The sequence below is a fragment of the Acomys minous genome (genome assembly GCF_964271855.1).
Source record: "Acomys minous genome assembly, chromosome: 18".
In the NCBI taxonomy this organism is placed as follows: Eukaryota; Metazoa; Chordata; class Mammalia; order Rodentia; family Muridae; genus Acomys; species Acomys minous.
In genome coordinates this window covers 68,834,543-68,849,080 of record NC_140501.1, presented here as the reverse complement: position 1 = coordinate 68,849,080, position 14,538 = coordinate 68,834,543, and the positions used below count along the sequence as shown (strand labels likewise).

Below are 14,538 nucleotides of genomic sequence, written 5' to 3'. Positions count from 1 at the left end.
AAGAACACTGTCAGTATGACAATGGGAAATTTTTCACCAAATACATATCTGACAGAGAGATAACTTCACATATATATATATATATATATATATATACATTCTAGGCATCAACAAAGTAAATAATTCAATTAAATGAGACACAGTTCTAAACAGAGAATTTTCAAGAGGAATCTCAATGGTTGAAAAACACTTGAAGAAATGTTCCACATCCTTAGCCATCATTAAAATGCAAATCAAACCCACTTGGAGATTCCATTTTACACCCCTCAGTATGACTAAAATCAAAAAGTAATAGCACATGCTGGCAAGGATGTGGTGCAAGGGAAAAACTCCTCAATTGCTTGTGGAAGTGCAAACTTGTACAGCCACATTTGAAGACAAAATAGTGGTTTCTCAGAAAATTATAAATTGTTCTATCTCAAGAACCTGCTGTACTACTCCTGGTCATATACCCAGAGGATTCTCAATCTATCACAAGGACACTTGCTCAAATGTGTTCATAGAACCTTTATTTGTAACAGCCAGAAACTGCAAACAACATGGATTTTCCTCAACTGAAGAATGGATAAAGAAGCTGTGGTACATTTACTTAATGGAGTATTACTCATCTGTTGGTGGGGAGACCTGGTGACAGTCATAGGAGTAAGCAGGCTACGAGAAAGAGGCCTGATAGGCTGTGATCTTATAGTGGGGAACAAGGTCTCCTTCTATCACAGACCTAGGGGAGGGGAATAGGATGAAAGAGGGAGAGAGGGTGAACTGGGAAAATATAAGTGAGGGGATAACAAATAAGATGTAATCTGAATAAATTACTTAAATAAAAAATAATAAATAAATAAATAATAAAAATGACATCATGAAATTTTCAGGCAAATGGAACTAGAAAAAGTTATCCTGAGTGAAGCAATCCAGACTCAAAAATATAAGCATGGTATGTACTCACTTACGAGTGGATATTAGTCATAAAATACTGAATAACCATATTACAGTCCACAGACCAAAAGAAGCCAAGCAATAAGGAGGGTCCATAGGGGCAATGCTTGAATATCACATCTGAAGTAGATAGAAGGAAGAGACCAGGTAATGGAGCATTGGGGATCAGAGAAAGAGAGATCAGGAAAATGGATAATGGAGGGAGAGAGTACTGGGAGAGACAACTGGAATAGGTGGGCACATCTGGAAACTCTTAAGAATCTATGAGGGTCTAGTTAAGACTCCTAGAACTGGGGTATATGAAGCCTGAACTGTCTATCTCCTGAAATTAGGCAGGACTTCCAATGGAGGGATTGAGACACCAACACAGCCACGAAACCTATTTTGAACTATTTTCTATGCCTTTTTCCAGAATGCATTTCTGGCCTCTTTATCAATAATCAGGTGTGCATAGGTGTGTGGGTTTATGTCAACATAAGTTCCTTTCATTGAGGAACTTTACCTTCAAGCCATAAGAGTCAGTATCTTTTTATTGGCAAAGTTGTTTTGTTCCAACATTCTTCAGAAAAAGAGAAATGTATCCCATATGCCAGTGTCCTGGTTAGGGTTTCTATTGATGAAAAACAATGGCCAAAATTAAGTTGGAGTGGAAAGGGTTTGTTTGGCTTATCTTCCATACAACCCTTCATTATGAAGGAAGTCAGGTCAGGAACTCAAATAGGCAGGAACCTGAAAGCAGGAGCTGATAGCAAAGGCCATTGAATGATGCTGCTCACTGGCTTGCTTCCTATGGCTTGCTCACCATGCTTTATCATAGAATCTGTGACTACTACTCCAGAGATAGCACCAACCAGAACCACTCAGTCCTCTGCCGTTAATCACTAAGAAAATGCCTTAAAGGCCTGCCTACAACCCAATCTTATTGAGCCACTTTCTTAATTGAGGTTTCCTCATTTGAGGTGACTTGTGTCAGGTTGACATATGACAATACAACACAACTGACCCTTTCTAGCACATTGTTGCTATGTCACAATCATTCCATCTTTGTTCATTCCCAAGATTACATATTAATAACATAATACAAGATAGTTTAGAAACCTAAACATTCCCATAGTCTTTACAAATCAAACACTTCAAAATTCAGTCTCTTTAAAAGTCCAAAGTATCTCTTAAATCCTCAATTTCTCCTGTAAAATCAATAATAAATTAAATACTTTTTTTTACTTCATCTGGGAAATACTGGGCCACAGTCACAATCAGATTAAAGTAATGTCCAATAGAAGGTGTTCACTCAAAATCTTCTGTGATCCTCCATCCAAAGGGCTTGGGTCACTTCTCCAGTTCTGCCTTCCATGGCACACAAAGCTTGCTTTCCAAGATCCTGCAGGACCACTTCAGGCAAATGCTGGGTTTCTGGTCATCCTATGGTACCGGCATCTTCAAATTTTTGGGGTCTTCTGTTGCAACTAAGCTTCTGTTTCACTAACAACTTCTCTTAGCTCTCTTCATGGTACCAAGTCTCAATTTCATTGCATGACTTTGCCGAACCTGGGCCTTCAACTCTTACTGAGCCTGCAACTTCACCAATAGCCTCACATAGTGTTAAGCCTCAGCTGCTCTCCACAACTACTTCATGCTTTTAAACCTTCAAAAGCCATCCTTGGCTGCCTATGGGACTGGCTAATGAGTCTTGTTGCTTCCAGGAATGAAATAATAAGAAGCTAATTGCATTTTTGTTTGGTCTGTGCATAAGAATAAAAATCTCCAAACAAATGAAATAAAGGGTACAGTGCAGCCTGGTAATAGAGACTCTCATTATGTGGACCAATTTTTTTACTTGAGCAAGCTTGAAAATCTTTACATGGGGCTGAAGAGATAGCACAGTGGTTAAGAGTGCCACCTGTTCTTCCAGAGGTCCTGAGTTCAATTCCTAGCAACCACATGGTGGCTCAAAACCATCTATAATGTGATCTGATTCTCCCTTCTGCACATAAAGCACTCATATACAATAAATAAATATTTTTTAAAAAGAAAATCTTTTCATGAAGTCCAGGTCCCCTTGGAAAAGAATTCACTAAACCTAAGTTTTACTATTAGTCTTTCCCCCATCTTTGTCTATAAGTATCTGCATCTTTTACAAGGGGAACAGTACACTGAGGGAAAGGAAACAACCGGACTTTCTGGGATCAATTGCATAATGGTTCAAAGTTGGCAATGATTCCAGGAGACCCAAAGAAGCACTGTGGACCTCCAGTTTAAGGAAGGGCTTATTGAAGTCAGGAGAATAATTGAGTTGTGCCTGAAATTCAACTCACAGAGGTTCCTGAACCCACTGTGTACTTATTTACTAGTTTCCAGAATGTATATTTGGGATAGATATGTGGAAAAGTAAGAATTCTCAATTTGGTTCCCTGACTTGTATAATGAGGTCTATTATAGTTACAAAAGCAAAATGGCAGACATAGGAGTAGCCTTTACCAAGGGAAATAGTGAAACAAGGAAAGTACCATAGCTGAGGAGGAATAGCAAAAATTAGTGTCACCCATCAAATAGCTGAAAGTTTCAGGAGTTGAGGTTCCAAGCACATTTCCCTTTAACTCTCCTATCTGGTAAGTACAGAAGAAAAATGTGTCATGAAGGATGACAGCTGACTGTTGAAAGCTTAGTCAAGCAGTGGCTCTGACTGCAGCCCTGTAGCAGCGTGTGTCCTTACTTGGGCAGATTAACACATATCATGGTACATAGTATGCAGATACTGATCTGGAAAATGCCTTTTTCTTGCTACCTGTCTTTAGCAACCACCAGAAAGAATTTTCTTTCAGTTGGTGAGGCCAGCAGTATACTTTTACAGTTTTACCTGAAGGATATTAAACTGTTCATTCCTGTGTCATAATTTAATTTAAAATGTTTTTTATTGTCTCTTTTATGAGATACCACTCTGACCCACTATGACCATGGCATTATGCTGATTGATCAAGTGAGCAAGAGGTAGCAATTACTTTGGACTCATTGGGGAAAAATGCATAACAGAGGATGAGAAGTAAATCTAAGCAAATTTCAAGGGCCTAATGCCTCACTGAAATTTTTAGAAGTCCAGTGGTGTGGGACATACAGAGTTATTCCTTCTAAGAAGAAGGATAAATTACTCTACCTGGCTCCTCTGAACTCCAGAAGAAAAATAAAATATTTAGTGGGGTTATATAGATTCTGGAGGAAGTACATTCCTCATTTGGGTGTTTTACACTGGCTCATATACAAAATGAATTGGAAATCTGCTACCTTTGAGTGAGGCCTAGAATAGGCAAAGGCTCATCAATAGACCCAGGTTTATGTTCAGGCTTCTCTACCACTGGAACAATATGATCAAGCTGACCCAATGGTACTTGAGGTGTCAGTGACAGATAGGAATGCTGTTGGAGCATTTGGCATGCCTGAATAGGTGAATAAGTGGGGAAATAATTGGAATTTGGGACAGAGATCTATCAACATCTGTAAACAATTCTTATTTTGAATATATGGTATGCTACATGATGTTAGTGGAAACTGATCATTTAACAATAGGACATCAAATTACTATGCAACCGAAGATGCCCATCATGAGCTGGATATGACCTGATCCAACAGGTCACAAAGTAGAACATGCCCTGCAGCAGTCTGTTATCATTATGGGTGATGATGTCAGAGAAGGTTTTGAGGGCACAAACAAGTTACAGGAGTTATCCAAGTTCCTATGGTTTCTCCTCCTTTTACAATGTCTTCTGCTCCCAGGCGTGCACCTATAGTCACATAGGGTGTGCCTAATGGTCAGCTGACTGGAGTAAAGAAGACTTGGGCCTGGTTTACAGGTGATTTTGCATCGTGTGAGGGAACTACCCAGGAGTGGACAGATGAAGAATTAAAACTCCTTTCTGTGATAACTCTGAAAGACACTGCTTGAGGGAATTTTTCATACTGGTCAGGCTGCAACTTGTACACAGTGTCATTCATTTGGAAAGAGAAATCTCGAATTGTGAAAATTGACTTATTGGTGGGCCTTATCCAGTTGGTTGTCTGGATTGTGAGAGACTTAAAAAGAGTGTGATAAATGATGTGATTGAAGTTTTTGTGAGAATGGCATCTAGGGAAGAGATGTATGGATATATTTCTCCAAATTAGTCAAGGAAATAAAGATATTTTGTCCCATGTAAATGCTCATCAAGCGTAGCTTCAGCATAGGAGGAGTTCAATAACCAAGTATATACTATGATCGGTAGTGTCAGCCTCTTTCCCCAATTAGCTCTGTCCTTGCCCAATGAGACCATTAACAAGTGGACCTTAGTGTCAGAGATGGCATTGCCTCTTCAACGTAGACTTCCTGTCATCAAGTCTGACCTGGCTATAGAGGCTACAGCTTGCCAGATCTAGCAATAGCATAGAACATTGCTTAAGATCTGATATGCCATATTTCCCCAGGGAGACAAGCCAGGGACCTGATGGTATATTGACTATATTGGACCACTTCCTTCATGAAAAGGACAACTAATGGAATAGATAGTTTTGTTATAGATTTGCTTTTCCTGCACGTAATGCTTCTACCAAAATTCCTATTGTGGACTTACAGAATGTTATATCCACCATAATGCTATTCCACACAGTATTGCTTCTTACCAAGGAACTCACTTCCTAGCCAGAGAAGTGCAATAGTTTTCTCACAATCATAGAATCCAGTGGTCTTTTTATGTTCCCCACCATCTTGAAGCAGCAGACCCAATAAAACAATGGAATGTCCTTTAGAAGAGATAAATACAGAGTCAACTAGTTGGCAGCAATTTGGAGGTCTGCTCGACAGGGTTCTTTAGAAGGCAGTATACACTTTAAATCAGCATCCAATATATGGTATGGTTTCTCCTAGAGACAGGGTCCAAGGGTCCAGGAATGAAGGGGAATAAAATGGAATGCTGCACTCACTATCACCCTTGGTAATCCCTAGGGAAAAAAATGTTTCCTATTTCCATGTATTAGGTTCTGCTGGCCTAGAAGCTTTGGTTCCAGAGAGAACACTTCATGCCAAGAGACACAACAAATATTTCATTGAACTGAAAACTGAGACTTCATTATGTCAGTTTTGGCTTCTGATGCCTTTCAGCCAACAGGCTAAGAAAGGGATAACAGTGTTAGGAGTGGCAGTTAATCCAGGTTACCAAGGAGAAATTGGTCTGCTTTCCACAATGCAGATTGGAATTGTGTCTGTAGTGCAAGACCCTTGAAGCTTCTTTTAGTGCTCTAAATGCTGTAATTTCTTTTTGTTTTAATCTTGTGATTAAAGTGAATGGAAAACTACATGAACCTACTTCAAGGAGAATAACAAAGAGCTCAGACCCTTCAGAAATAAAGGATTGGATTACCCTTCCAGGAAAAAATAAAACAAAACCTTGCCCCAAGATGCTTGCTGAGGGTAGAGAAAATACAGAATGGATACTACAGGTACATAGCTAGAAATATCAACTAAAGCTCATAACCTGTTTTAGAAATCAAGATTATAGTTTCTGTTTCTGTCATATTTTGTTAAGAATGTGGTCATACAGATATTTGTGCTTTCTTTCCTCAATTATTTTGTTATGTACTCTAACATCAGTTATGAGTATATTTATGATTATCATATTTAAATTTTAAGAAACTAAAATGTCCCTCAAGGTACATTGCCACCTATTCTAAAATTATGTAATTCATTTACAGTTATACATAGGTTAGTGTAGTTACATCATGCTTGGTGTAATTGTGAGCTAGTTAAGCATAGGTTTGTTTTTTTACATGGGATTTTTTTATATTAGACATCTGGTATGGTTTTTGTTTACATTTGGAAATTAAGCATGACACAAAATATGATTGTGTAGGAAGAGGACAAGTGGCGGAATTGTGGTGACTGTCCTTGATTGTTAACTTGAGTAAAACTGGAATGAAATAAACCCCAAATATAGAAATTATTTGGTACACCTGTGAGGTATTTTTCTTAATTGAGTTATTTGAGGTGGGAAACATGGATTTTTTAAGGTGGTATGATCCACCTTCACTCTATTCCACATCTTCTGGAGACAGCCTATAGGGGACATGGAAAGAATGAAACATTACCTTCTTCCCCTCACTCTCACTGAAATGTTCCTTCACTGTTATTAGAGCCTATTTCTTCTGGATTTGGGTGTGCTCAAAACTAGCTAAGGCATTCAACCACATGGAATAAACAGTTATTGGATTCCGGGCTTTTCTTTGGGGACACAGGCATTATTGAAATAATCATATCATAACCTGTAAACTATTCTAATAAATTTCACATATATTTTGTCACCAGTTCTGTTTCTCTAGAGAACCCATAACAATATATGGGCCTACTCTTATGGGTTTATAAATTATGCTCTTTAAATGTCACTAACAATTTTTAAGACAATTCGCACTGTAGAATGATGAACAGTGAATTTTTTCTCTGACATCATGCTTAATTTTACTCAGGAATTTATTTCATGCAATTACCTTGCACTTAGGACATAAAGTCATCATTATAATTTTACCATTTATATCACAAACAATGGTAGTTTGCATGATTCTAGAGTCTCCTGGTGGCTCTTCATTCTTAGTCACTATGAGGCTTTTTCACATAGATCCTTAATTTTTCCCAGGATTTACATAATAGTTTCTCAATTTCCTCAAGGCTGACTTAACATCTTCATTTCTCAAGGAATATATGATAGGGTTCAGTAATGGTGTACAAATGATATAGAAAACAGAGAGGAACTTATCTATAGACAGTCTGCTAAAAGGCCATATGTAGAAATAAATACATGGACCAAAGAAAAGGATCACTACTGTGATATGGGCAGTTAGTGTAGAAAGTGCTTTAGATGACCCACTAGAGGACTGATGCTGGACAGTGACTAAAATGACAATATAGGAGATAATTAAAACCAGGAAACAGCTCAGTGAGATGAGGCCACTGTTAACCAAGGTCAAAATTTCCATTCTGTATGTATCCATGCAAGCCAGCTTTATCACTAAAGGAAGATCACAAAAGAAGCTATCTACCTCATTGGGACCACAGAATGGCAGATTTACTGTAAATGCCAAGTGGCTCACAGAATGAAGAATACCTACAGCCCAGGAAATAGAAACAAAAATTATGCATACCCTCTGACTCATAATTAAATTGTAGTGTAGTGGCTTACATATTGCTACAAACCTGTCATATCCCATGGCTACGAGCAACATCATTTCACTCCCAACAAAGCTATGAAGAAGAAATATTTGGGCCATGCAACCCTCGAAAGAAATAGTTTTGTGCTCAACAAAAAAGTCCACAAGCATCTTGGGAGTGGCAAAATTAGATTGGCAGATATCAATGAACGAAAGGTTACTGAGCAAGAAGTACATAGGAGAGTTCAAATGTGAATTAGAGAAAATGATGATGATAATCATGATATTGCCCAAGACTGATGTCACATAGATGACAAAGAATATGGTAAAAAGTACAAGCTGAAGTCCCCAAGATTGAGAAAGTCCCAGTAGTACAAACTCAGATATGGTGGATTCATTACTGTGAGCCATGTATCCAATGCAAAGTCACCTAAATAAAAATCAAGAAAACATTACCATCACTTGCCTTGTAATGTACCTAATTCTGAAAGAAATTTTCAGTGAGATTTCAAGTGTATCTATTTAATTTAATTATACATATATGAAAATGTAATATAATGTGATATATAAGTAAAATAAATATAAATATATATTTATATTATATATTATAAATATAAATAAATATAAATAAAATAAGTAGGAAATGCAATTTGTTAATTTTATCTTAAGGCTTTTGCCTTGTTCTTAGCATTTTGGTTATCATATATAAAAGTGCAATGATGAATTCTTCAGAAGACTTTAAGAAGTTTGGTAAGAATAATTAAAAATAAAATAAATATTGTAGTATGTACTAGAGAATGAAGTGATTTGAAAGTAAGAAAAAAATAGTTTATTAACTTATCATCTTTCTTTTCTAAGATAAAAAAGAATGTTACCATTACAAAAATGTGAAATATTAACCTAACCACATTTCATTGTGTACAATAAAAGGCATTTATTTGGCGATGATGAAAAAGAACTGAGAGATGTCGTGGTAGGGATTGAGCAGGAAGAGCAGAAGGAAAAAGGAAAACATAATGCTACATGCTTACATGTAAATGATTTACTATTTTTTTTTTCTAGACTCAACCAGTGAAGAATGCTAAGCCTTGAAACCATACATACACAAAACAAAAATGAAGGCCAAAGGCTGCATTTATATACATTTGGGCAAATACACACATGCATCCATGTGTCCATGTCCGTGTGTGTGTGTGTGTGTGTGTGTGTGTGTGTGTGTGTGCATGCGCTCACGCACTCACACACACAGTGTTGTGTTGTGTTGTGTTGTGTTGTGTTGTGTTGTGTAACAATAATCAAATAAGAAGAAGCTGCCGAGTTAAAAGTGGTGGGGTATGTTGGATGGGTTTAACAAGGGTGTCTTTGAATAACTGGAAAGAGAAAAGGAAGGGAGAAGTGATGTAATCCTATTTATTTTAAAAGACTCATTTAAATGTTAAAAGTTTTATTTTCTTGGTATCTACTAATTGATAGTGGTTTTAGTCTTCATAGTTAAAAATATAGTAAACAATTTGAAAAACCTGTCCACAAACTCCCATAATTTTAAAATTTAATAACAATGTTTCAGATTCAATGTTATATCTCATTTTTTCTAATAACTAAGATAGAAGATTACTAAAATTTGCCATTTGCAAGCTATGTGATTGAGCAAAAAATTGAAGGCCCCTCAAATTATTTTTATTTCTAGAAATCTAAGGACAAACAAAGTTATAGTATGGCACCAGGTAAAATTTATGTCCCTATATACTCGTAAACTTTTGTTAATATTCTACTGCTGCTGTACCTCAGAAAAAAAATGTTTTCAGATTTCTAAATATCTCATAGGAGAACCATTTTTGGTGAATATCAATAGCTATATAAAAAATCTTTACTATTTAAGCATCACCTAAAATCTGTGTCAGTCACATTCTGAAACAATAGGTATGCACAAGTGGATTTTTTTCTTTATTACCTCATAATATTTGTCTCATTACTCATTATAAGCCTTGAAACAAAAGTTGTTATTACTCTGTTATTAACTCCATTCTTCATTACAGGAAAATTTTGATAGTCGATAAACATTTGTTTATTGAATGAATAAATATGCTGTAAATAGAAAGCATGAAAAAAGTTGTAGAGGAGCAGGTAATGGTTGTAACACAGTTTCCCGTGTTTAACAGATTCTTGCATAAGTGTTCTCAGGATTACCCAAAACCAGTACAATTGAAGTCATCACAGAGAAGTGAAAAAAGAGAATTCTCCTATGCTGGATGGAATTTTCCACCAGACTGAGTCAACAAGTTCTTCTTTATCATCTTTCAGTTTCTGATTTTTGCATTTAAAACACATTAATTATATTTGTAAACAATATACTCATAGTCCATGTTTAATACTTACAGTTTTAGTGATTTCCTTTACTTTTCCTTTACTTTCATCAAATTTAGTATTCTAATATTTGTATGTAATCATCTCATCTTCTTCTATGAGTCTTTATATTGAAAATATCTGTAATATAATTTTGACTTGGCTCTGCTCTTCTTGCTATCAGCCACACAACTACAACAACCTATGGCAGTGCAATACAGAGATTAGTAGGCTCATCCCAGGAAGTAGCTTTTATTGGGGAAGAGGTCTGCCTCCAGAGACATGTAGTAATCCTTAAACAAGAGTAATTGTGCTTCCTGAAATAACTTTTGTGTGAATAAAACTGATGTGACTTTATTCAGGTTATTAGAATCGGATAATAGATACACGTGAAATCTAGAGATTGTGTGATATTAACAGACTCAGTCAGACAAGTGGTTTTTCCTCAACCTCTAACTTGCTGTCACTAAATGTCCATAATTGCTTTATGGTAGTGTCTGTCAACACAAAGAAGCTCACTACTTTTTAAAAAAAATAAATGTATTGTCTGGTTCTATCATCTGTATTAGAAATCCCGAACTATCCTCCCTTTAAAAATGGCTCCTCAAGTATTTTAGACTTTTCATTTATCCTCCATGTACCAGTTTTTTTTCCAGTGAGTGTGTTTTATATGAGTTTTACAAATCTCCAAATATTATGATGTATATTTTATTTGTTTATTTTTAAGTAATAAAATTGAAAATAATATCTTCTACCGCTAGATATATTTACAATTATTTCATGAATACACACACACACATAAATGCCATTAAGAAAAATATTAAAATATCTCAGAATGAACCTACCACAAGACATGTTATATAATAAACAAACATAATCCTGGCCATTTCATGCTCCATTGTTCCTAAAGTATCAGTTAATTTTCTGAGATTTTTGTCTGAAAAAAAATTGCCAATGTGTTCAACAATAAATTATTTTGATGACAGTGTCTCCTGCCTTACAAAAGTTTATCACCCCATGAGGTCTCATTTGTTAATTGTTGACCTTAAGGCCTGGGCTGTTGGTGATCTGTTCAGGAAGTTGTCTCCTGTGCCAATATGTTCCAGGCTTTTCCCCCCTTTTTTTCTAATTGATTTACTGTCTCTGGTTTTATGTTGAGGTCTTTGATCCACTTGGACTTGAGTTTTGTACATAGTGACGAATATGGGTCCAATTGCATTTTTTTACATGTAGACATCCATTTAGACGAGCACCATTTGTTGAAGATGCTATCTTTTTTCCATTGAATAGATTTGGCTTCTTTGTCGAAACTCAAGTGACCATATGTGTGTGGATTCATATCTGAGTCTTCGATTCAATTCCACTGATCAATCAGCCTACTGTTGTGCCAGTACCATGCTGTTTTTTTATTACTGTTGCTTTATAGTACAGCTTGAGATCAGATATGGAGATTCCTCTGGAGGATCTTTTATTGTACATGATTGTTTTAGCAATAGCCTACAGACTGGCAAAAGATCTTCACCAACCCTTCATCTGACAAAGGTCTAATATCCAAAATATATAAAGAACCCAAGAAATTAAACACCACCAAACCAAATAACCCAATTGAGAAATGGGTCTCATAACTAAACAGAGAATTCTCAACAGAGGAATATCAAATGGCTGAGAAACACTTAAAGAAATGCTCAACCTTCTTAGTCATCAGGGAACAAATCAAAACAACTCTGAGATTCCATCTTACACCCATCAGAATGGTTAAGATCAAAAATTCAAGTGATACCACATACAGGCAAGGATGTGGAGAGAGAGAAACAGTCCTTTGTTGCTGGTGAGAATGCACTTTGGAAATCTATCTGGCACTATCTCAAAAACTGGGAATAAGGCTTCCTCAAGACCCAACTATTCCACTCCTTGAAATACACCCAGAAGATGCTCCAGCACACAACAAGAACATTAGTTCAATCATGTTCATAGCAGCCTTATTCATAGTAGCCAGAACATGGAAACAGCCTAAGTATCTCTCAGTAGAAGAATGGATAAAGAAACTGGTACATTTACACTATGGAATACTACTCAGCTATTAAAAACAAGGAAATACCCAAATTTGTGGACAAATGGATTGAACTAGAAATGATCATAATGAATGAGTTAACCCAGAAGCAGAAAGAGTCAAATGGTATATACTCACTTATATCTGGACACTAGCCCAAGGGACATGTCTCATGAAAGTCTTCACTTACCAGGAAACTGAGACAGAAGGGAGGACATCTTATTGGGACTTTAGGTGAGAGAAGCATAAGAATATGGGGAAATGGAAGGATCCAGAGGGTCCTAGAAACCTACAAGAAGAACATTATGATGGGCAGATCTGGACCCAGGGGTCCTGCTCAAACTAGGACAATACATGCAGTAAACTTCGAACCCCTACCCAAATCTAGCCAATGGACAAGACATTCTCTACAGTTGAGTGGAGAGTATGGTCTGACTTTCACACAAACTCTGGTCCCCCATATTTGACCATGTCCCCTGGATGAGGAGACCTGGTGGCACTCAAAGGAAGGATAGCAGGCTACCAAAGAGACTTGATACCCTATAAGCATATACAGGGAGAGGAGGTCCCCCTCAATCACAGTCATAGGGGAGGGGAGTAAAGGGAAAATGGGAGGGAGGGAGGAATGAGAGGATACAAGGTATGGGATAACAATTGAGATGTAATATGAATAAATTAATAAAATTCATAAAGTAATATGAAAAAATATAAAAAAGTGAATGTCTGAAATGATCACTGAACCAAAAACAAAACAAAAAAAACCAATAAAAAATAGAATTTGTAGTGGAAAATTATGTAATTAAATTTGAACTTTTCTAAACAAAAATAAACACACTTATGAAAAAAATTAATTTATTTACTGAATCAATGCAAATTCTAAACAGTATACAGTCTAATTCAATAATGGCAAAGAACAGTGCTAAATTCAGGATTTATCACCTTAAAATTTTATTCCTTATTTTCTTCTATCTTGAATATTTGATATTGACTATGAACTACAATAATAAAATTAATGTACTTATTAAATAAATTATCTATAAACCTCAAATAAACAAATAATGGAAACCAGATAAGATTCACAATAGACATAAATGATAAAATATAAAGTATCTCAAAAAGTCACATATACAAGACATAAAAATTGAAAAAAATTAAACTGCTATTAAAAACTAAAAGTCATCAGGAGTTATGTATTTTAAAACAATAAATAGTTCAGTTTCAGTAAATGCTTAAATATTTTAAAGATAAAGAATAGGGTTCAACCTATGACACTCCATCAATGTAATCCACTATATAAACAAACTGGAAGAAAAAAACCACATGAACATCTATTAGATGCTGAAAATATCTTGACAAAATCCATATCCCTTCATGTTAAAAGTCTTGGAGAGTTCAGGGATACAAAGCATATATTTAAATACAATAAGATGACAGCCAATGTAAAACTAAAATTGGCCCAACATGGTGGTGCACGCCTTTAATCCCAGCACTCGGTAGGCAGAAGCAGGCAGATTGCTGTGAGTTCAAAGCCAGCCTGGTCTACACAGAGAGTCCAGGACAGCCAAGGCTACACAGATAAACCCCATCTCAAAAAACCAAAAAAAAAATTTAATTAAAATAAAACTAAAATTAGAAAAATATAAAAAAATTCCACTAAAATCAGGCACAAAACAAGGCTGCCAACTATCTCTGTATCTACTTGGTATAATTCTTGAAGTCTTAGCTAGAGTAATAAGACAACTAAAAGAGATCAAGAGAACACAAATTGAAAAAGGATAAGTTAAATTACTGCTATTCATAGATAATATGATAGTATACATAAGTGACCCCATAAACTTTACCAGGAAATGCCTACAGCTGATAAACACCTTCAGCAAAGTAGCTGGATAAAAAATTAACTCAAGAAAAATAAGTAGCCCTCTGTTATATACACAATAAATAGTCTGAGAAAGAAATTAGGAAACAAGAACCTTTACAATAGCCACAAATAATATAAAATATTTTGGTGTAATTCTAATCAAGCAAGAGAAAGACTTGTATGACAGAAACTT

General features: G+C 35.9%; 1 protein-coding gene across 1 annotated transcript; it reads right to left on the bottom strand.

The window, feature by feature from the left end:
* Positions 1-7,569: 7,569 nt before the first annotated feature.
* OR4K1 (olfactory receptor family 4 subfamily K member 1) lies at positions 7,570-8,505 on the bottom strand (the record flags this gene model as incomplete). Its single annotated transcript, XM_084768058.1, has 1 exon — positions 7,570-8,505. The coding sequence occupies one exon, from the start codon at positions 8,503-8,505 to the stop codon at positions 7,570-7,572; it is 936 nt and encodes a 311-aa protein (XP_084624184.1).
* Between the last annotated feature and the right edge of the window lie 6,033 nt (positions 8,506-14,538).